This window comes from Oncorhynchus tshawytscha, linkage group LG28, assembly GCF_018296145.1.
Source record: "Oncorhynchus tshawytscha isolate Ot180627B linkage group LG28, Otsh_v2.0, whole genome shotgun sequence".
Lineage (NCBI taxonomy): Eukaryota > Metazoa > Chordata > Actinopteri > Salmoniformes > Salmonidae > Oncorhynchus > Oncorhynchus tshawytscha.
In genome coordinates, this window is record NC_056456.1 from 41,884,853 (window position 1) to 41,906,411 (window position 21,559).

The window sequence follows — 21,559 nt, forward strand, 5'->3', positions numbered from 1 at the left end:
TATTGGGGAGTCGTGGCTTCTTACAAAACTACAAAGTGTGCATTTCTAGCCATCTTTGAAAAGCCAGAAATTGTTTATGTTTTAAAGGGACGGTGTTGTATTTTCAGACCGGCTTGAATAAGCTAAGCGTTGCATAATTTGTCTGATTCTATGTAATAATTGTACGGGAATAATAATGAATTTTAATTTTCTAAAAGTGGTTTCTTGCATCAAACAACACATTCAGTCACCTTCTTGTCTGAAGGACAAGTAGATAAACAGGTTCATGTCAAGCCCTGCATGTGTTTTTCATAAGTCTCATGGAATGTTGGCCTATATTGAACACCACACATTGGCTGCTACTGTAGACTGAATGATAGAACATCTATTTCCATGTTAAATTTTATGGGATGCATTTTCTCCATTGTTTTTGATGGTAGGCCTGTCTGGTAGGCCTACATTATGATCAAATAGCCACAGTGGCCTACTCGTCCACTGTTAAAACTATAACTTACAGCAGGTACTGCCTCAGTGTTCACAGTAAAACTGTAAGTTAAAGCAGGTACAGCCTCAGTGTTCACAGTAAAACTGCAACTTAAAGCAGGTACAGCGTCAGTTTTCACAGTAAAACTATAACTTACAGTAAGTACAGCCTCAGTGTTCACAGTAAATGTGCGCTGGACGTTGCACAGAATTTTCAAAACTTTCAAGTTTGGGCTCAGCAGACCTTAAATTTGCTCAGTGGTGAAAATTGAGGTAACATTTGACATAATATACACATACATTACAGCCTGGAACACTGTGTGGCACACTGGACATGATGTGTTAGTTTACTTTGAGTTTCATTTGCTAATTTTATCCCTAAACCAATAATGTTTCTTAATAAATTCCCCTAATATATAATATTTTGTTTCTCAATTGTAGAGACTGTCGAAAATGTTGCCATCGCGATGGCATTACCATGGTCAGGTAAAGTCCCTTCAAACTTTAAGTAAACACAGACACACACACACAGGACCTAGTGAACGTCTACACACGCTTTGCAAAGTCTTCACATTTTGCTGCCTTAAAATGAAGTAAAAAAGGAAAGAAAATGTTTTTTTCTGACAGATCTACACAAACCTATTCCACATATTCAAAGCGAAACAATGTATATATTATGGAGGTCTTCACACCCCAGAGGTCATACTTGGTGGAAACACCCCAGAGGTCATACTTGGTGGAAACACCCCAGAGGTCATACTTGGTGGAAACAACCCAGAGTTCATACTTGGTGGTATACTAAACATTTTGTAGACACACATTTATACACAAACACATATATCCACACACACCCACCGACAGGCCTACTGTACATATGTTTAAATACATATTATACTGAAACACATTGACTAAATCCCCATCGTTTACATATTATACTGAAACACATTGACTAAATCCCCATCGTTTACATATTATACTGAAACACATTGACTAAATCCCCATCGTTTACATATTATACTGAAACACATTGACTAAATCCCTATCGTTTACATATTATACTGAAACACATTGACTAAATCCCCATCGTTTACATATTATACTGAAACACATTGACTAAATCCCCATCGTTTACATATTATGCTGAAACACATTGACTAAATCCCCATCGTTTACATATTATACTGAAACACATTGACTAAATCCCCATCGTTTACATATTATACTGAAACACATTGACTAAATCCCTATCGTTTACATATTATACTGAAACATATTGACTAAATCCCCATCGTTTACATATTATACTGAAACACATTGACTAAATCCCTATCGTTTATTCTAGAACAATTTCTTAATAAATACCACTAACGTATACCATTTTGTTTTCTAATTGTAGTTGTACATGGATATGCTTTCCTCTGAGGCTAGTCGGGTAAGATCCATTTAAACAAACTATCACCATTCAAAATGAGAATTACACACAATAAATCGGATATAATAACATATTAATAATGTATTATTTAAAGTGCTAGACTTACATTTTGCTCAAAGCTCTACTATATGAGGGAATTAAGTCTGTGACTGTGAATGTTGTCGATGTTGATCATCTTTGTCGCACAGTGTATTGTGATGGCCAGTTCCTCCTCCATCTTGGGAAAATGGGAAATCAGGTCCTGCAACGACACACACGGCTTCATCTGTCAGCGTAAAGTTGGTGAGAAAAGACATTCGCCTCCTCCTCTTCTCTCTCTCTCTTCTTCTTTCTCTCTCCTACTCTTCATCCTCTTCTTCCTCCTCCTTTGTGTCTCCATCCTCAGCCCTGTGATTTGTAATGTGACTAAGTGTTGCTCTGCCCTCCTAGACTCAGGCATCCCAGTCCCGACACCGACTGTGTTACCTAGAGGCTGGGTGAAGCTGGCCAATGACTCCTACAAGGTGCTGCCCCAGAACAGGACATGGCCCGAAGCCCGGATGCAGTGTGAGGCTGAGGAGGGCCAGCTGGCTAGCACCCTGGATGAACTGTCAGCAGCCTACCTGGACCTGCAGGCTCTGAAGCTGCAGACACCACTGTGGATTGGACTCAATAGGAATGAGGTACAGAACTAGCTGTCTCTTCAGGTGCAACGGACTCCTCATCAGAACAGGCAGGTTATTGGTATTGTTGGATTCTGGGTGAAACTTTGAACATTTCTATACTCGAGACATGATGGATCATAAGTAATACTATAGTATCTGAGGGGTGATAGAGAACGGTTGGTACATCAGAAGTAACAAGGTGCTTCTACACCTGCATTGCTTCCTGTTTGGGGTTTTAGGCTGGGTTTCTGTACAGCGCTGTGTGACATCATCTGATCTAAGAAGGGCTTTATAAATACATTTGATACATTTGATAGAAGTTAATGGTTATCTATAGGATCCAGATGGCCTTGGAATGTGTTGGGTGAACGGGAAGAAGTCACGGGACTGCTGTAGGGGATACGGGTGGGTTTCAACCACAGGGTCGTCTACAGCACCGCAAAACTGTGTTCAGATTGTCAGGAAAGGCTAGTGTACTGTAATATAACATGGAGTTCAGATCGTCAGGAAAGGCTAGTGTACTGTAATATAACATGGAGTTCAGATTGTCAGGAAAGGCCCATGAGAGTGACGTTGGGAGCGCCAGGCTCTACCAACTGACTTACAGCTGTAGTGGTTTGTTTTTTCAGACGCAAGGCTACTTCAGGTGGATGGATGGTTGGCCCTTGAGCATGGACCAGTGGGCCCAAGACGAGCCCAGCAGAGACCGGCCCTGTGTCTACCTGGATGTGGAAGGCACATGGAAGACAGCCCTTTGTAACCACACCTACCCCAGTGTGTGTAAGCAGTCCCCAGGTAAGACAGTCACTGACCCCATAGTGTTAGTAGTCACCATGTGAGACAGTCTCCTACTCCAGTGAGTTAGTAGTCCCCAGGTGAGACAGGTACGTACCCCAGTGTGTTAGTAGTCCCCAGGTGAGACAGGTACCTACCCCAGTGTGTTAGTAGTTCTCAGGTGAGACAGGTACCTACCCCAGTGTGTTTGTAGTCACCAGCTGACAGTCTCCTACCCCAGTGTGTTAGTCATCACCAGGTGAGACAGGTACCTACCCCAGTGTGTTAGTAGTCACCAGGTGAGACAGTCTCCTAACTCAGTGTGTTAGTAGTCACCAGCTGACAATCTCTTACCCCAGTGTGTTAGTAGTCACCAGCTGACAGTCTCCTACCCCAGTGTGTTAGTCATCACCAGGTGAGACATGTACCTACCCCGTGTGTTAGTAGTCCCCAGGTGAGACAGACTTCTACCCCAGTGTGTTAGTAGTCCCCAGGTGAGACAGGTACCTACCCCAGTGTATTAGTAGTCACCAGGTGAGACAGTATTCTACCACAGTGTGTTAGTAGTCACCAGGTGAGAAAGGTACCTACCCCAGTGTGTTTGTAGTCACCAGGTGAGACAGGTACCTACCCCAGTGTGTTAGTAGTCACCAGGTGAGACAGGTACCTACCCCAGTGTGTTAGTAGTCCCCAGGTGAGACAGTCTCCTACCCCAGTGCGTTAGTAGTCACCAGGTGAGACAGGTACCTACCCCAGTGTGTTAGTAGTCCCCAGGTGTGAGTGTCTCCTACCCCAGTGTGTTAGTAGTCACCAGATGAGACAGACTTCTACCCCAGTGTGTTAGTAGTCCCCAGGTGAGACAGGTACCTACCCCAGTGTGTTAGTAGTCACCAGGTGAGACAGGTAACTACCCCAGTGTGTTAGTAGTCACCAGGTGAGACAGGTACCTACCCCAGTGTGTTAGTAGTCACCAGGTGAGACAGGTAACTACCCCAGTGTATTAGTAGTCACCGGTGAGACAGGTACCTACCTCAGTGTGTTAGTAGTCACCAGGTGAGACAGGTAACTACCCCAGTGTGTTAGTAGTCACCAGGTGAGACAGGTACTTACCCCAGTGTGTTGGTAGTCACCAGGCGAGACAGGTACCTACCCCAGTGTGATAGTCACCAGGTTAGACAGGTACCTACCCCAGGGTGTTTGCAGTCACCAGGTGAGACAGGTACCTACCCCAGTGTGTTAGTAGTCACCAGGTGAGACAGGTACCTACCCCAGTGTGTTAATAGTCACCAGGTGAGACAGGTACCTACCACAGTGTGTTAGTAGTCACCAGGTGAGACAGGTACCTATCCCAGTGTGTTAGCAGGCACGAGGTGAGACAGTCTCCTTCCCCAGTGTGTTAGTTCTCTCCAGGCGAGACAGGTACCGACCTCAATGTGTTAGTAGGCTCCAGGGGAGACAGCGTTCTACCCCAGTGTGTTAGTAGCCCCCTAGGTGAAACAGGTACCTACCCCAGTGTGTTAGTAGTCACAAGGTGAGACAGGTACCTACCCCAGTGTGTTAGTAGTCACCAGGTGAGACAGGTACCTACCCCAATGTGTTAGTAGTCACCAGGTGAGACAGGTACCTACCTCAGTGTGTTAGTAGTCCCCAGGCGAGACAGGTACCTACCCCAGTGTGATAATTGTCCCCAGGTGAGACAGTCTCCTACTCCAGTGTGTTAGTAGTCACCAGGTGAGACAGTCTCCTACCACAGTGTGTTAGTAGTCACCAGGTGAGAAAGGTACCTACCCCAGTGTGTTAGTAGTCACCATGTGAGACAGGTACCTACCCCAGTGTGTTAGTAGTCACCAGGTGAGACAGGTACCTACCCCAGTGTGTTAGTAGTCCCCAGGTGAGACAGGTACCTACCCCAGTGTATTAGTAGTCACCAGGTGAGACAGTATTCTACCACAGTGTGTTAGTAGTCACCAGGTGAGAAAGGTACCTACCCCAGTGTGTTAGTAGTCACCATGTGAGACAGGTACCTACCCCAGTGTGTTAGTAGTCACCAGGTGAGACAGGTACCTACCCCAGTGTGTTAGTCACCAGGTGAGACAGGTACCTACCCCAGTGTGTTTGTAGTCACCAGGTGAGACAGGTACCTACCCCAGTGTGTTAGTAGTCACCAGGTGAGACAGGTACCTACCCCAGTGTGTTAGTAGTCCCCAGGTGAGACAGTCTCCTACCCCAGTGTGTTAGTAGTCACCAGGTGAGACAGGTACCTACCCCAGTGTGTTAGTAGTCCCCAGGTGTGACAGTCTCCTACCCCAGTGTGTAAGTAGTCACCACATGAGACAGACTTCTACCCCAGTGTGTTAGTAGTCCCCAGGTGAGACAGGTACCTACCCCAGTGTGTTAGTAGTCACCAGGTGAGACAGGTAACTACCCCAGTGTGTTAGTAGTCACCAGGTGAGACAGGTACCTACCCCAGTGTGTTAGTAGTCACCGGGTGAGACAGGTACCTACCCCAGTGTGTTAGTAGTCACCAGGTGAGACAGGTAACTACCCCAGTGTGTTAGTAGTCACCAGGTGAGACAGGTACTTACCCCAGTGTGTTGGTAGTCACCAGGCGAGACAGGTACCTACCCCAGTGTGTTAGTAGGCCCCAGGTGAGACAGTCACCTACCCCAGTGTGTTAGTAGTCCCCAGGTGAGACAGGTACCTACCCCAGTGTGATAGTCACCAGGTTAGACAGGTACCTACCCCAGGGTGTTTGCAGTCACCAGGTGAGACAGGTACCTACCCCAGTGTGTTAGTAGTCACCAGGTGAGACAGGTACCTACCCCAGTGTGTTAATAGTCACCAGGTGAGACAGGTACCTACCACAGTGTGTTAGTAGTCACCAGGTGAGACAGGTACCTATCCCAGTGTGTTAGCAGCCACGAGGTGAGACAGTCTCCTTCCCCAGTGTGTTAGTTCTCTCCAGGCGAGACAGGTACCGACCTCAATGTGTTAGTAGGCTCCAGGGGAGACAGCGTTCTACCCCAGTGTGTTAGTAGCCCCCTAGGTGAGACAGGTACCTACCCCAGTGTGTTAGTAGTCACAAGGTGAGACAGGTACCTACCCCAGTGTGTTAGTAGTCACCAGGTGAGACAGGTACCTACCCCAATGTGTTAGTAGTCACCAGGTGAGACAGTCTCCTACTCCAGTGTGTTAGTAGTCACCAGGTGAGACAGGTACCTACCCCAGTGTGTTAGTAGTCACCATGTGAGACAGGTACCTACCCCAGTGTGTTAGTAGTCACCAGGTGAGACAGGTACCTACCCCAGTGTGTTAGTCACCAGGTTAGACAGGTACCTACCCCAGTGTGTTTGTAGTCACCAGGTGAGACAGGTACCTACCCCAGTGTGTTAGTAGTCACCAGGTGAGACAGGTACCTACCCCAGTGTGTTAGTAGTCCCCAGGTGAGACAGTCTCCTACCCCAGTGCGTTAGTAGTCACCAGGTGAGACAGGTACCTACCACAGTGTGTTAGTAGTCACCAGGTGAGACAGGTACCTATCCCAGTGTGTTAGCAGGCACGAGGTGAGACATTCTCCTTCCCCAGTGTGTTAGTTCTCTCCAGGCGAGACAGGTACCGACCTCAATGTGTTATTAGGCTCCAGGGGAGACAGCGTTCTACCCCAGTGTGTTAGTAGCCCCCTAGGTGAGACAGGTACCTACCCCAGTGTGTTAGTAGTCACAAGGTGAGACAGGTACCTACCCCAGTGTGTTAGTAGTCACCAGGTGAGACAGGTACCTACCCCAATGTGTTAGTAGTCACCAGGTGAGACAGGTACCTACCTCAGTGTGTTAGTAGTCCCCAGGCGAGACAGGTACCTACCCCAGTGTGATAGTTGTCCCCAGGTGAGACAGTCTCCTACTCCAGTGTGTTAGTAGTCACCAGGTGAGACAGTCTCCTACTCCAGTGTGTTAGTTGTCCCCAGGCGAGACAGGTACCTACCCCAGTGTGATAGTTGTCCCCAGGTGAGACAGGTACCTACCCCAGTGTGTTAGTCATCACCAGGTGAGACAGGTACCTACCCCAGTGTGTTAGTGGTCAACAGGTGAGACAGTCTCCTCTCCAGTGTGTTATTAGTCTCCAGGCGAGACAGGTACCTACTCCAGTGTGTTAGTAGACCCCAGGTGAGACAATCTCCTACACCAGTGTGTTAGTAGTCCCCAGGTGAGACAGTCTCCTACACCAGTGTGTTAGTTGTCACCAGGTGAGACAGGTACCTACCCCAGTGTGTTTGTAGTCACCAGGTGAGAGTCTCCTACCCCAGTGTGTTACTAGTCACCAGCTGACAGTCTCCTACCCCAGTGTGTTAGTCATCACCAGGTGAGACAGGTACCTACCCCAGTGTGGTAGCAGTCACCAGGTGAGACAGGTACCTACCCCAGTGTGTTAGTAGTCCCCAGGTGAGACAGTCTCCTACACCAGTGTGTTAGTAGTCACCAGGTGAGACAGGTACCTACCCCAGTGTGTTTGTAGTTCACCAGGTGAGAGTCTCCTACCCCAGTGTGTTACTAGTCACCAGCTGACAGGTACCTACCCCAGTGTGTTAGTAGTCCCCAGGTGAGACAATCTCCTACACCAGTGTGTTAGTAGTCCCCAGGTGAGACAGTCTCCTACACCAGTGTGTTAGTCATCACCAGGTGAGACAGGTACCTACCCCAGTGTGGTAGCAGTCACCAGGTGAGACAGGTACCTACCCCAGTGTGTTAGTAGTCCCCAGGTGAGACAGTCACCTTCCCCATTGTGTTAGTAGTCACCAGGTGAGATAGTCTCCTACCCCAGTGTTTTTGTAGACACCAGGTGAGACAGGTACCTACCCCAGTTTTTTTGTAGTCACCAGGTGAGACAGTAACCTACCCCAGTGTGTTAGTAGTCAACAGGTGAGACAGGTACCTACCCCAGTGTGTTAGTAGTCAACAGGTGAGACAGGTACCTACCCCAGTGTGTTAGTAGTCACCAGGTGAGGCAGGAACCTACCCCAGTGTGTTAGTCACCAGGTTAGACAGGTACCTACCCCAGTGTTTTTGTAGACACCAGGTGAGACAGTATCCTACCCCAGTGGGTTAGTAGTCACCAGGTGAGACAGGTACCTACCCCAGTGTGTTAGTAGTCACCAGGTGAGACAGGTACCTACCCCAGTGTGTTAGTAGTCCCCAGGTGAGACAGTCTCCTACCCCAGTGTGTTAGTAACCAGGTGAGACAGGTACCTACCCCAGTGTGTTAGTAGTCCCCAGGTGAGACAGTCTCCTACCCCAGTGTGTTAGTAGTCACCAGGTGAGACAGGTACCTACCCCAGTGTGTTAGTAGTCCCCAGGTGTGACAGTCTCCTACCCCAGTGTGTTAGTAGTCACCAGATGAGACAGACTTCTACCCCAGTGTGTTAGTAGTCCCCAGGTGAGACAGGTACCTACCCCAGTGTGTTAGTAGTCACCAGGTGAGACAGGTAACTACCCCAGTGTGTTAGTAGTCACCAGGTGAGACAGGTACCTACCCCAGTGTGTTAGTAGTCACCAGGTGAGACAGGTAACTACCCCAGTGTGTTAGTAGTCACCGGGTGAGACAGGTACCTACCCCAGTGTGTTAGTAGTCACCAGGTGAGACAGGTACCTACCCCAGTGTGTTAGTAGTCACCAGGTGAGACAGGTACTTACCCCAGTGTGTTGGTAGTCACCAGGCGAGACAGGTACCTACCCCAGTGTGTTAGTAGGCCCCAGGTGAGACAGTCACCTACCCCAGTGTGTTAGTAGTCCCCAGGTGAGACAGGTACCTACCCCAGTGTGATAGTCACCAGGTTAGACAGGTACCTACCCCAGGGTGTTTGCAGTCACCAGGTGAGACAGTCTCCTACTCCAGTGTGTTAGTTGTCCCCAGGCGAGACATGTACCTACCCCAGTGTGTTAGTAGTCCCCAGGTGAGACAGTCTCCTACCCCAGTGCGTTAGTAGTCACCAGGTGAGACAGGTACCTACCCCAGTGTGTTAGTAGTCACCATGTGAGACAGGTACCTACCCCAGTGTTTTTGTAGACACCAGGTGAGACAGGTACCTACCCCAGTTTTTTTGTAGTCACCAGGTGAGACAGTAACCTACCCCAGTGTGTTAGTAGTCAACAGGTGAGACAGGTACCTACCCCAGTGTGTTAGTAGTCAACAGGTGAGACAGGTACCTACCCCAGTGTGTTAGTAGTCACCAGGTGAGGCAGGAACCTACCCCAGTGTGTTAGTCACCAGGTTAGACAGGTACCTACCCCAGTGTTTTTGTAGACACCAGGTGAGACAGTATCCTACCCCAGTGGGTTAGTAGTCAACAGGTGAGACAGGTACCTACCCCAGTGTGTTAGTAGTCACCAGGTGAGACAGGTACCTACCCCAGTTTGTTAGTAGTCCCCAGGTGAGACAGTCTCCTACCCCAGTGTGTTAGTAGTCACCAGGTGAGACAGGTACCTACCCCAGTGTGTTAGTAGTCCCCAGGTGAGACAGTCTCCTACCCCAGTGTGTTAGTAGTCACCAGGTGAGACAGGTACCTACCCCAGTGTGTTAGTAGTCCCCAGGTGTGACAGTCTCCTACCCCAGTGTGTAAGTAGTCACCAGATGAGACAGACTTCTACCCCAGTGTGTTAGTAGTCCCCAGGTGAGACAGGTACCTACCCCAGTGTGTTAGTAGTCACCAGGTGAGACAGGTAACTACCCCAGTGTGTTAGTAGTCACCAGGTGAGACAGGTACCTACCCCAGTGTGTTAGTAGTCACCAGGTGAGACAGGTAACTACCCCAGTGTGTTAGTAGTCACCGGGTGAGACAGGTACCTACCCCAGTGTGATAGTCACCAGGTTAGACAGGTACCTACCCCAGGGTGTTTGCAGTCACCAGGTGAGACAGGTACCTACCCCAGTGTGTTAGTAGTCACCAGGTGAGACAGGTACCTACCCCAGTGTGTTAGTAGTCACCAGGTGAGACAGGTACCTACCCCAGTGTGTTAGTAGTCACCAGGTGAGACAGGTACCTACCCCAGTGTGTTACCAGCCACGAGGTGAGAGTCTCCTTCCCCAGTGTGTTAGTTCTCTCCAGGCGAGACAGGTACCGACCTCACCCCAGGGGAGACAGTGTTCTGTGTGTTAGTAGCACCAGGTGAGACAGGTACCTACCCCAGTGTGTTAGTAGTCACCAGGTGAGACAGGTACCTACCCCAGTGTGGTAGCAGTCACCAGGTGAGACAGGTACCTACCCCAGTGTGTTAGTAGTCCCCAGGTGAGACAGTCACCTTCCCCATTGTGTTAGTAGTCACCAGGTGAGATAGTCTCCTACCCCAGTGTGTTAGTAGTCACCAGGTGAGACAGGTACCTACCCCAGTGTGTTAGTAGTCACCATGTGAGACAGGTACCTACCCCAGTGTTTTTGTAGACACCAGGTGAGACAGGTACCTACCCCAGTGTGTTAGTAGTCCCCAGGTGAGACAGTCTCCTAGTGTGTTAGTAGTCACCAGGTGAGACAGGTACCTACCACAGTGTGTTAGTAGTCACCAGGTGAGACAGGTACCTATCCCAGTGTGTTAGCAGGCACGAGGTGAGACAGGTCTCCTTCCCAGTGTGTTAGTTCTCCAGGCGAGACAGGTACCGACCTCAATGTGTTAGTAGGCTCCAGGGGAGACAGCGTTCTACCCCAGTGTGTTAGTAGCCCCCTAGGTGAGACAGGTACCTACCCCAGTGTGTTAGTAGTCACAAGGTGAGACAGGTACCTACCCCAGTGTGTTAGTAGTCACCAGGTGAGACAGGTACCTACCCCAATGTGTTAGTAGTCCCCAGGCGAGACAGGTACCTACCCCAGTGTGATAGTTGTCCCCAGGTGAGACAGTCTCCTACTCCAGTGTGTTAGTAGTCACCAGGTGAGACAGTCTCCTACTCCAGTGTGTTAGTTGTCCCCAGGCGAGACATGTACCTACCCCAGTGTGTTAGTAGTCCCCAGGTGAGACAGTCTCCTACCCCAGTGCGTTAGTAGTCACCAGGTGAGACAGGTACCTACCCCAGTGTGTTAATAGTCCCCAGGTGTGAGTGTCTCCTACCCCAGTGTGTTAGTAGTCACCAGATGAGACAGACTTCTACCCCAGTGTGTTAGTAGTCCCCAGGTGAGACAGTCTCCTACTCCAGTGTGTTAGTAGTCACCAGGTGAGACAGTCTCCTACTCCAGTGTGTTAGTTGTCCCCAGGCGAGACATGTACCTACCCCAGTGTGTTAGTAGTCCCCAGGTGAGACAGTCTCCTACTCCAGTGTGTTACTAGTCACCAGGTGAGACAGTCTCCTACCACAGTGTGTTAGTAGTCACCAGGTGAGAAAGGTACCTACCCCAGTGTGTTAGTAGTCACCATGTGAGACAGGTACCTACCCCAGTGTGTTAGTAGTCACCAGGTGAGACAGGTACCTACCCCAGTGTGTTAGTCACCAGGTTAGACAGGTACCTACCCCAGTGTGTTAGTAGTCACCAGGTGAGACAGGTACCTACCCCAGTGTGTTAGTAGTCACCAGGTGAGACAGGTACCTACCCCAGTGTGTTAGTAGTCCCCAGGTGAGACAGTCTCCTACCCCAGTGTGTTAGTAGTCACCAGGTGAGACAGGTACCTACCCCAGTGTGTTAGTAGTCACCAGGTGAGACAGGTACCTACCCCAGTGTGTTAGTAGTCACCAGGTGAGACAGTCTCCTACCCCAGTGTGTTAGTAGTCACCAGGTGAGACAGGTACCTACCCCAGTGTGTTAGTAGTCACCAGGTGAGACAGGTACCTACCCAGTGTGTTAGCAGGCACGAGGTGAGACATTCTCCTTCCCCAGTGTGTTAGTTCTCTCCAGGCGAGACAGGTACCGACCTCAATGTGTTATTAGGCTCCAGGGGAGACAGCGTTCTACCCCAGTGTGTTAGTAGCCCCCTAGGTGAGACAGGTACCTACCCCAGTGTGTTAGTAGTCACAGGGTGAGACAGGTACCTACCCCAGTGTGTTAGTAGTCACCAGGTGAGACAGGTACCTACCCCAATGTGTTAGTAGTCACCAGGTGAGACAGGTACCTACCTCAGTGTGTTAGTAGTCCCCAGGCGAGACAGGTACCTACCCCAGTGTGATAGTTGTCCCCAGGTGAGACAGTCTCCTACTCCAGTGTGTTAGTAGTCACCAGGTGAGACAGTCTCCTACTCCAGTGTGTTAGTTGTCCCCAGGCGAGACATGTACCTACCCCAGTGTGTTAGTAGTCCCCAGGTGAGACAGTCTCCTACCCCAGTGCGTTAGTAGTCACCAGGTGAGACAGGTACCTACCCCAGTGTGTTAGTAGTCACCATGTGAGACAGGTACCTACCCCAGTGTTTTTGCAGACACCAGGTGAGACAGGTACCTACCCCAGTTTTTTTGTAGTCACCAGGTGAGACAGTAACCTACCCCAGTGTGTTAGTAGTCAACAGGTGAGACAGGTACCTACCCCAGTGTGTTAGTAGTCAACAGGTGAGACAGGTACCTACCCCAGTGTGTTAGTAGTCACCAGGTGAGGCAGGAACCTACCCCAGTGTGTTAGTCACCAGGTTAGACAGGTACCTACCCCAGTGTTTTTGTAGACACCAGGTGAGACAGTATCCTACCCCAGTGGGTTAGTAGTCAACAGGTGAGACAGGTACCTACCCCAGTGTGTTAGTAGTCACCAGGTGAGACAGGTACCTACCCCAGTGTGTTAGTAGTCCCCAGGTGAGACAGGTACCTACCCCAGTGTGTTAGTAGTCACCAGGTGAGACAGGTACCTACCCCAGTGTGTTAGTAGTCCCCAGGTGAGACAGGTCTCCTACCCCAGTGTGTTAGTAGTCACCAGGTGAGACAGGTACCTACCCCAGTGTGTTAGTAGTCCCCAGGTGTGACAGTCTCCTACCCCAGTGTGTAAGTAGTCACCAGATGAGACAGACTTCTACCCCAGTGTGTTAGTAGTCCCCAGGTGAGACAGGTACCTACCCCAGTGTGTTAGTAGTCACCAGGTGAGACAGGTAACTACCCCAGTGTGTTAGTAGTCACCAGGTGAGACAGGTACCTACCCCAGTGTGTTAGTAGTCACCAGGTGAGACAGGTAACTACCCCAGTGTGTTAGTAGTCACCATGTGAGACAGGTACCTACCCCAGTGTGTTAGTCACCAGGTTAGACAGGTACCTACCCCAGTGTGTTTGCAGTCACCAGGTGAGACAGGTACCTACCCCAGTGTGGTAGTAGTCACCAGGTGAGACAGGTACCTACCCCAGTGTGTTAGTAGTCACCAGGTGAGACAGATACCTACCTCAGTGTGTTAGTAGTCACCAGGTGAGACAGGTACCTAGCCCAGTGTGTTAGCAGTCACCAGGTGAGACAGTCTCCTTCCCCATTGTGTTAGTTCTCTCCAGGTGAGACAGGTACCGACCTCAATGTGTTAGTAGGCTCCAGGGGAGACAGCGTTCTACCCCAGTGTGTTAGTAGCCCCTAGGTGAGACAGGTACCTACCCCAGTGTGTTAGTAGTCACAAGGTGAGACAGGTACCTACCCCAGTGTGTTAGTAGTCACCAGGTGAGACAGGTACCTACCCCAATGTGTTAGTAGTCACCAGGTGAGACAGTCTCCTACTCCAGTGTGTTAGTAGTCACCAGGTGAGACAGTCTCCTACCACAGTGTGTTAGTAGTCACCAGGTGAGAAAGGTACCTACCCCAGTGTGTTAGTAGTCACCATGTGAGACAGGTACCTACCCCAGTGTGTTAGTAGTCACCAGGTGAGACAGGTACCTACCCCAGTGTGTTAGTAGTCCCAGGTGAGACAGTACCTACCCCAGTGTGTTAGTAGTCACCAGGTGAGACAGGTACCTACCCCAGTGTGTTAGTAGTCACCAGGTGAGACAGGTACCTATCCCAGTGTGTTAGCAGGCACCAGGTGAGACAGGTCTCCTTCCCCAGTGTGTTAGTTCTCTCCAGGTGAGACAGGTACCGACCCCAGTGTGTTATTAGGCTAGGGAGACAGCGTCACCCCAGTGTGTTAGTAGCCCCCTAGGTGAGACAGGTACCTACCCCAGTGTGTTAGTAGTCACCAGGTGAGACAGGTACCTACCCCAGTGTGTTAGTAGTCACCAGGTGAGACAGGTACCTACCCCAGTGTGTTAGTAGTCCCCAGGTGAGACAGGTACCTACCCCAGTGTGTTAGTAGTCACCAGGTGAGACAGGTACCTACCCCAGTGTGTTAGTAGTCACCAGGTGAGACAGGTACCTACCCCAGTGTGTTAGTAGTCCCCAGGTGAGACAGGTACCTACCCCAGTGTGTTAGTAGTCCCCAGGTGAGACAGGTACCTACCCCAGTGTGTTAGTAGTCACCAGGTGAGACAGGTACCTACCCCAGTGTGTTAGTAGTCCCCAGGTGTGACAGGTACCTACCCCAGTGTGTTAGTAGTCACCAGGTGAGACAGGTACCTACCCCAGTGTGTTAGTAGTCACCAGGTGAGACAGGTCTCCTACCCCAGTGTGTTAGTAGTCACCAGGTGAGACAGTCTCCTACCCCAGTGTGTTAGTAGTCCCCAGGTGAGACAGGTACCTACCCCAGTGTGTTAGTAGTCCCAGGTGAGACAGTCTCCTACCCCAGTGTGTTAGTAGTCACCAGGTGAGACAGGTACCTACCCCAGTGTGTTAGTAGTCCCCAGGTGAGACAGGTACCTACCCCAGTGTGTTAGTAGTCACCAGGTGAGACAGGTACCTACCCCAGTGTGTTAGTAGTCCCCAGGTGAGACAGGTACCTACCCCAGTGTGTTAGTAGTCACCAGGTGAGACAGGTACCTACCCCAGTGTGTTAGTAGTCACCAGGTGAGACAGGTACCTACCCCAGTGTGTTAGTAGTCACCAGGTGAGACAGGTACCTACCCCAGTGTGTTAGTAGTCACCAGGTGAGACAGGTACCTACCCCAGTGTGTTAGTAGTCACCAGGTGAGACAGGTACCTACCCCAGTGTGTTAGTAGTCACCAGGTGAGACAGGTACCTACCCCAGTGTGTTAGTAGTCCCCAGGTGAGACAGGTACCTACCCCAGTGTGTTAGTAGTCCCCAGGTGAGACAGGTACCTACCCCAGTGTGTAGTAGTCACCAGGTGAGACAGGTACCTACCCCAGTGTGTTTGTAGTCACCAGGTGAGACAGGTACCTACCCCAGTGTGTTAGTAGTCACCAGGTGAGACAGGTACCTACCCCAGTGTGTTAGTAGTCACCAGGTGAGACAGGTACCTACCCCAGTGTGTTAGTAGTCACCAGGTGAGACAGGTACCTACCCCAGTGTGTTAGTAGTCACCAGGTGAGACAGTCTCCTTCCCCAGTGTGTTAGTTCTCACCAGGCGAGACAGGTACCGACCCCAGTGTGTTAGTAGGCACCAGGGGAGACAGCGTTCTACCCCAGTGTGTTAGTAGTCCCCAGGTGAGACAGGTACCTACCCCAGTGTGTTAGTAGTCACAGGTGAGACAGGTACCTACCCCAGTGTGTTAGTAGTCACCAGGTGAGACAGGTACCTACCCCAGTGTGTTAGTAGTCACCAGGTGAGACAGGTACCTACCCCAGTGTGTTAGTAGTCACCAGGCGAGACAGGTACCTACCCCAGTGTGTTAGTAGGTCAGGTGAGACAGTCTCCTCTCCAGTGTGTTAGTAGTCACCAGGTGAGACAGGTACCTACCCCAGTGTGTTAGTAGTCACCAGGTGAGACAGTCTCCTCCCCAGTGTGTTAGTAGTCACCAGGTGAGACAGGTACCTACCCAGTGTGTTAGTAGTCCCCAGGTGAGACAGGTCCTACACCAGTGTGTTAGTAGTCCCCAGGTGAGACAGTACCCCCCAGTGTGTTAGTAGTCACCAGGTGAGACAGGTACCTACCCCAGTGTGTTTGTAGTCACCAGTGAGTCACCCCAGTGTGTTAGTCACCAGGTGACAGTCTACCCCAGTGTGTTAGTAGTCACCAGGTGAGACAGGTACCTACCCCAGTGTGTTAGTAGTCACCAGGTGAGACAGGTACCTACCCCAGTGTGTTAGTAGTCCCCAGGTGAGACAGGTACCTACCCCAGTGTGTTAGTAGTCCCCAGGTGAGACAGGTACCTACCCCAGTGTGTTAGTTGTCAACCAGGTGAGACAGGTACCTACCCCAGTGTGTTTGTAGTCACCAGGTGAGACAGGTACCTACCCCAGTGTGTTAGTAGTCACCAGGTGACAGGTACCTACCCCAGTGTGTTAGTAGTCCCCAGGTGAGACAGGTACCTACCCCAGTGTGTTAGTAGTCCCCAGGTGAGACAGGTACCTACCCCAGTGTGTTAGTAGTCACCAGGTGAGACAGGTACCTACCCCAGTGTGTTAGTAGTCACCAGGTGAGACAGGTACCTACCCCAGTGTGTTAGTAGTCCCCAGGTGAGACAGGTCACCTACCCCAGTGTGTTAGTAGTCACCAGGTGAGACAGGTACCTACCCCAGTGTGTTAGTAGTCACCAGGTGAGACAGGTACCTACCCCAGTGTGTTAGTAGTCACCAGGTGAGACAGGTACCTACCCCAGTGTGTTAGTAGTCACCAGGTGAGACAGGTACCTACCCCAGTGTTTAGTAGTCACCAGGTGAGACAGGTACCTACCCCAGTGTGTTAGTAGTCACCAGGTGAGACAGGTACCTACCCCAGTGTGTTAGTAGTCAACAGGTGAGACAGGTACCTACCCCAGTGTGTTAGTAGTCACCAGGTGAGACAGGTACCTACCCCAGTGTGTTAGTAGTCACCAGGTGAGACAGGTACCTACCCCAGTGTGTTAGTCACCAGGTTAGACAGGTACCTACCCCAGTGTGTTTGCAGTCACCAGGTGAGACAGGTACCTACCCCAGTGTGTTAGTAGTCACCAGGTGAGACAGGTACCTACCCCAGTGTGTTAGTAGTCACCAGGTGAGACAGGTACCTACCCCAGTGTGTTAGTAGTCACCAGGTGAGACAGGTACCTACCCAGTGTGTTAGCAGTCACCAGGTGAGACAGTCTCCTTCCCCATTGTGTTAGTTCACCCAGGTGAGACAGGTACCTACCCCAGTGTGTTAGTAGGCACCAGGTGAGACAGGTACCTACCCCAGTGTGTTAGTAGTCACCAGGTGAGACAGGTACCTACCCCAGTGTGTTAGTAGTCACCAGGTGAGACAGGTACCTACCCCAGTGTGTTAGTAGTCACCAGGTGAGACAGGTACACCCCAGTGTGTTAGTAGTCACCAGGGTGAGACAGGTACCTACCCCAGTGTGTTAGTAGTCACCAGGTGAGACAGGTACCTACCCCAGTGTGTTGGTAGTCCCCAGGTGTGACAGGTACCAAACCCAGTCTGTTAGTAGTCACCAGGTGAGACAGGTACCTACCCCAGTGTGTTAGTAGTCACCAGGTGAGACAGGTACCTACCCCAGTGTGTTAGTAGTCACCAGGTGAGACAGGTACCTACCCCAGTGTGTTTAGTAGTCCCCAGGTGAGACAGGTACCTACCCCAGTGTGTTAGTAGTCACCAGGTGAGACAGGTACCTACCCCAGTGTGTTAGTAGTCACCAGGTGAGACAGGTACCTACCCCAGTGTGTTAGTAGTCACCAGGTGAGACAGGTACCTACCCCAGTGTGTTAGTAGTCACCAGGTGAGACAGGTACTTACCCCAGTGTGTTGGTAGTCACCAGGTGAGACAGGTACCTACCCCAGTGTGTTAGTAGTCACCGGGTGAGACAGGTACGTACCCCAGTGTGTTAGTAGTCACCAGGTGAGACAGGTACCTACCCCAGTGTGTTAGTAGTCCCCAGGTGAGACAGGTACCTACCCCAGTGTGTTGGTAGTCCCCAGGTGTGACAGGTACCAAACCCAGTCTGTTAGTTGTCACCAGGTGAGACAGGTACCTACCCCAGTGTGTTAGTAGTCACCAGGTGAGACAGGTACCAACCCCAGTCTGTTAGTAGTCACCAGGTGTGACAGGTACCTACCCGAGTGTTTTAGTAGTCCCCAGGTGAGACAGGTACCTACCCCAGTGTGTTAGTAGTCACCAGGTGAGACAGGTACCTACCCCAGTGTGTTAGTAGTCACCAGGTGAGACAGGTACCTACCCCAGTGTGTTAGTAGTCACCAGGTGAGACAGGTACCTACCCCAGTGTGTTAGTAGTCACCAGGTGAGACAGGTACCTACCCCAGTGTGTTAGTAGTCACCAGGTGAGACAGGTACCTACCCCAGTGTGTTGGTAGTCACCAGGCGAGACAGGTACCAACCCCAGTGTGTTAGTAGTCCCCAGGTGAGACAGTCACCTACCCCAGTGTGTTAGTAGTCCCCAGGTGAGACAGGTACCTACCCCAGTGTGTTAGTAGTCACCATGTGACACAGGTACCTACCCCAGTGTGTTAGTCACCAGGTTAGACAGGTACCTACCCCAGTGTGGTAGTAGTCACCAGGTGAGACAGGTCCCTAGGCCCAGTGTGTTAGCAGTCACCAGGTGAGACAGTCTCCTTACCCAGTGTGTTAGTTCTCTCCAGGCGAGACAGGTACCGACCTCAATGTGTTAGTAGGCTCCAGGGGAGACAGCGTTCTACCCCAGTGTGTTAGTAGCCCCCTAGGTGAGACAGATACCTACCCCAGTGTGTTAGTAGTCACAAGGTGAGACAGGTACCTACCCCAGTGTGTTAGTAGTCACCAGGTGAGACAGGTACCTACCCCAGTGTGTTAGTAGTCACAAGGTGAGACAGGTACCCACCCCAGTGTGTTAGTAGTCCCCATGTGAGACAGGTACCTACCCCAGTGTGTTGGTAGTCACCAGGCGAGACAGGTACCAACCCCAGTCTGTTAGTTGTCACCAGGTGAGACAGGTACCTACCCCAGTGTGTTCGTAGTCCCCAGGTCTAACAGGTACCAACCCCAGTCTGTTAGTTGTCACCAGGTGAGACACTTACCTACCCCAGTGTGTTGGTAGTCCCCAGGTGTAACAGGTACCAACCCCAGTCTTTTAGTAGTCACCAGGTGAGACAGGTACCTACCCCAGTGTGTTAGTAGTCACCAGGTGAGACAGGTACCTACCCCAGTGTGTTGGTAGTCACCAGGCGAGACAGGTACCAACCCCAGTCTGTTAGTTGTCATCAGGTGAGACAGGTACCTACCCCAGTGTGTTGGTAGTCCCCAGGTGTAACAGGTACCAAACCCAGTCTGTTAGTTGTCACCAGGTGAGACAGGTACCTACCCCAGTGTGTTGGTAGTCCCCAGGTGTAACAGGTACCAACCCCAGTGTGTGAAAGCAGCAGGGTGTGAAGGATCCTATTTGTTGGTCCTTATGCAGCGCCATAATACCATTGGCTAGTTTCTCCCAGAGAGGATATCCTATTGGTTGATCCCTGTGCAGTGCTGTAATCCTTTTGGTTTGTTCCCCCCACAGCCGTCCCGCCCACGGCCCCACCCCAGTACACCGGGGAATGTATCCAGGAGGAGCAGGAGGAGATCACTGGTAGCAACAGCCCCTGGTCCTGGTTGCCTTTCAGAGGGCACTGCTACAGCTTCGTCATTAACCACATTGAGTGGGCCGACGCCTCCACCAGCTGTACACGTAAAGGTAGGAGGAGTCTCAAAACCAAGGGTGTGTCAAAAAATGCCGACCTATTGAATACTCGTGATTTCTGATAAGTTGACTTGTCAGGAGAGAGAGGAGATTTGATGTAACACATTACATTCAGAAGGAGTGACCCAGACTGATACACCTATCTAATGCATTAGGACACAGAATGATACACCTATCTAATGCTTTAGGACACAGATTCATACACCTATCTAATGCTTTAGGACACAGACTGATACACCTATCTAATGCTTTAGGACACAGACTGATACACCTATCTAATGCTTTTACATCCTGGTTTGGAGTGAGATGGTAAACGCTTCAGGGAGAAAAGGAGAGAACTGGAATTGGGATCCAGTTTTCCATGAACTGTGCACTTCTTTGGACAGAACAAACCGTAAAGAAAGTAAATGGAGAGGCATTAATACCAATATTGTGTGTGAAGGGGCGTCTCTGGTGAGCATCGAGGATCCTGAAGAACTTCGCTTCATAAAGAGCAACCTGGAGTTTCTGAAAGACAGCTACTCCTCCTTCTGGATTGGCCTGTACAAAACACACCTAGGTAACTACCAATCCTTCTAGATAGACCTGTTCAAAACACACCTAGGTAACAACCAATCCTTCTGGATTGGCCTGTTCAAAACACACCTAGGTAACTACCAATCCTTCTGGATTGGCCTGTTCAAAACACACCTAGGTAACTACCAATCCTTCTGGATTGGCCTGTTCAAAACACACCTAGGTAACTACCAAACATTCTAGATAGACCTGTTCAAAACACACCTTGGTAATTACCAATAATTCTAGATAGACCTGTTCAAAACACACCTAGGTAACTACCAATCCTTCTGGATAGGCCTGTTCAAAACACACCTAGATAACTACCAATCCTTCTGGATAGGCCTGTTCAAAACACACCTTGGTAACTACCAATCCTTCTAGATAGACCTGTTCAAAACACACCTAGGCAACTACCAATCATTCTAGATAGACCTGTTCAAAACACACCTAGGTAACTACCAATCCTTCTAGATAGACCTGTTCAAAACACACCTAGGTAACTACCAATCCTTCAATATAGGCCTGTCCAAAACACACCTAGGTAACTACAAATCCTTCTAGATAGACCTGTTCAAAACACACCTAGGTAACTACCAATCCTTCTAGATAGGCCTGTTCAAAAGACACCTAGATAACTACCAATCCTTCTAGATGGGCCTGTTCAAAACACACCGAGGTAACTACCAATCCTTCTGGATTGGCCTGTATGAAAAACACCTAGGTAACTACCAATCCTTCTAGATAGGCCTGTGCAACACACATCTAGGTAACTATCAATCCTTCTAGATAGGCCTGTACGAAACACACCTAGGTAACTACCAATCCTTCTAGATAGGCCTGTTCAAAACACACCTAGGTAACTACCAATCCTTCTAGATAGACCTGTTCAAAACACACCTAGGTAACTACCAATCCTTCAAGATAGGCCTGTACAAAACACACCTAGGTAACTACAAATCCTTCTAGATAGACCTGTTCAAAACACACCTAGGTAACTATCAATCCTTCTAGATAGGCCTGTACGAAACACACCTAGGTAACTACCAATCCTTCTAGATAGACCTGTTCAAAACAC

General features: G+C 50.0%; 1 protein-coding gene across 1 annotated transcript in view; it reads left to right on the plus strand.

The window, feature by feature from the left end:
• Window positions 1–21,559, plus strand: part of LOC112236794 (macrophage mannose receptor 1) — a 96,210-nt gene that overhangs the window by 72,404 nt on the left and 2,247 nt on the right. The window contains 7 exon segments of the mRNA XM_042307920.1: window positions 904–948; window positions 1,859–1,894; window positions 2,083–2,176; window positions 2,324–2,556; window positions 3,168–3,333; window positions 19,747–19,920; window positions 20,369–20,485. Coding sequence (XP_042163854.1) covers window positions 904–948; window positions 1,859–1,894; window positions 2,083–2,176; window positions 2,324–2,556; window positions 3,168–3,333; window positions 19,747–19,920; window positions 20,369–20,485 — 865 coding nt within the window.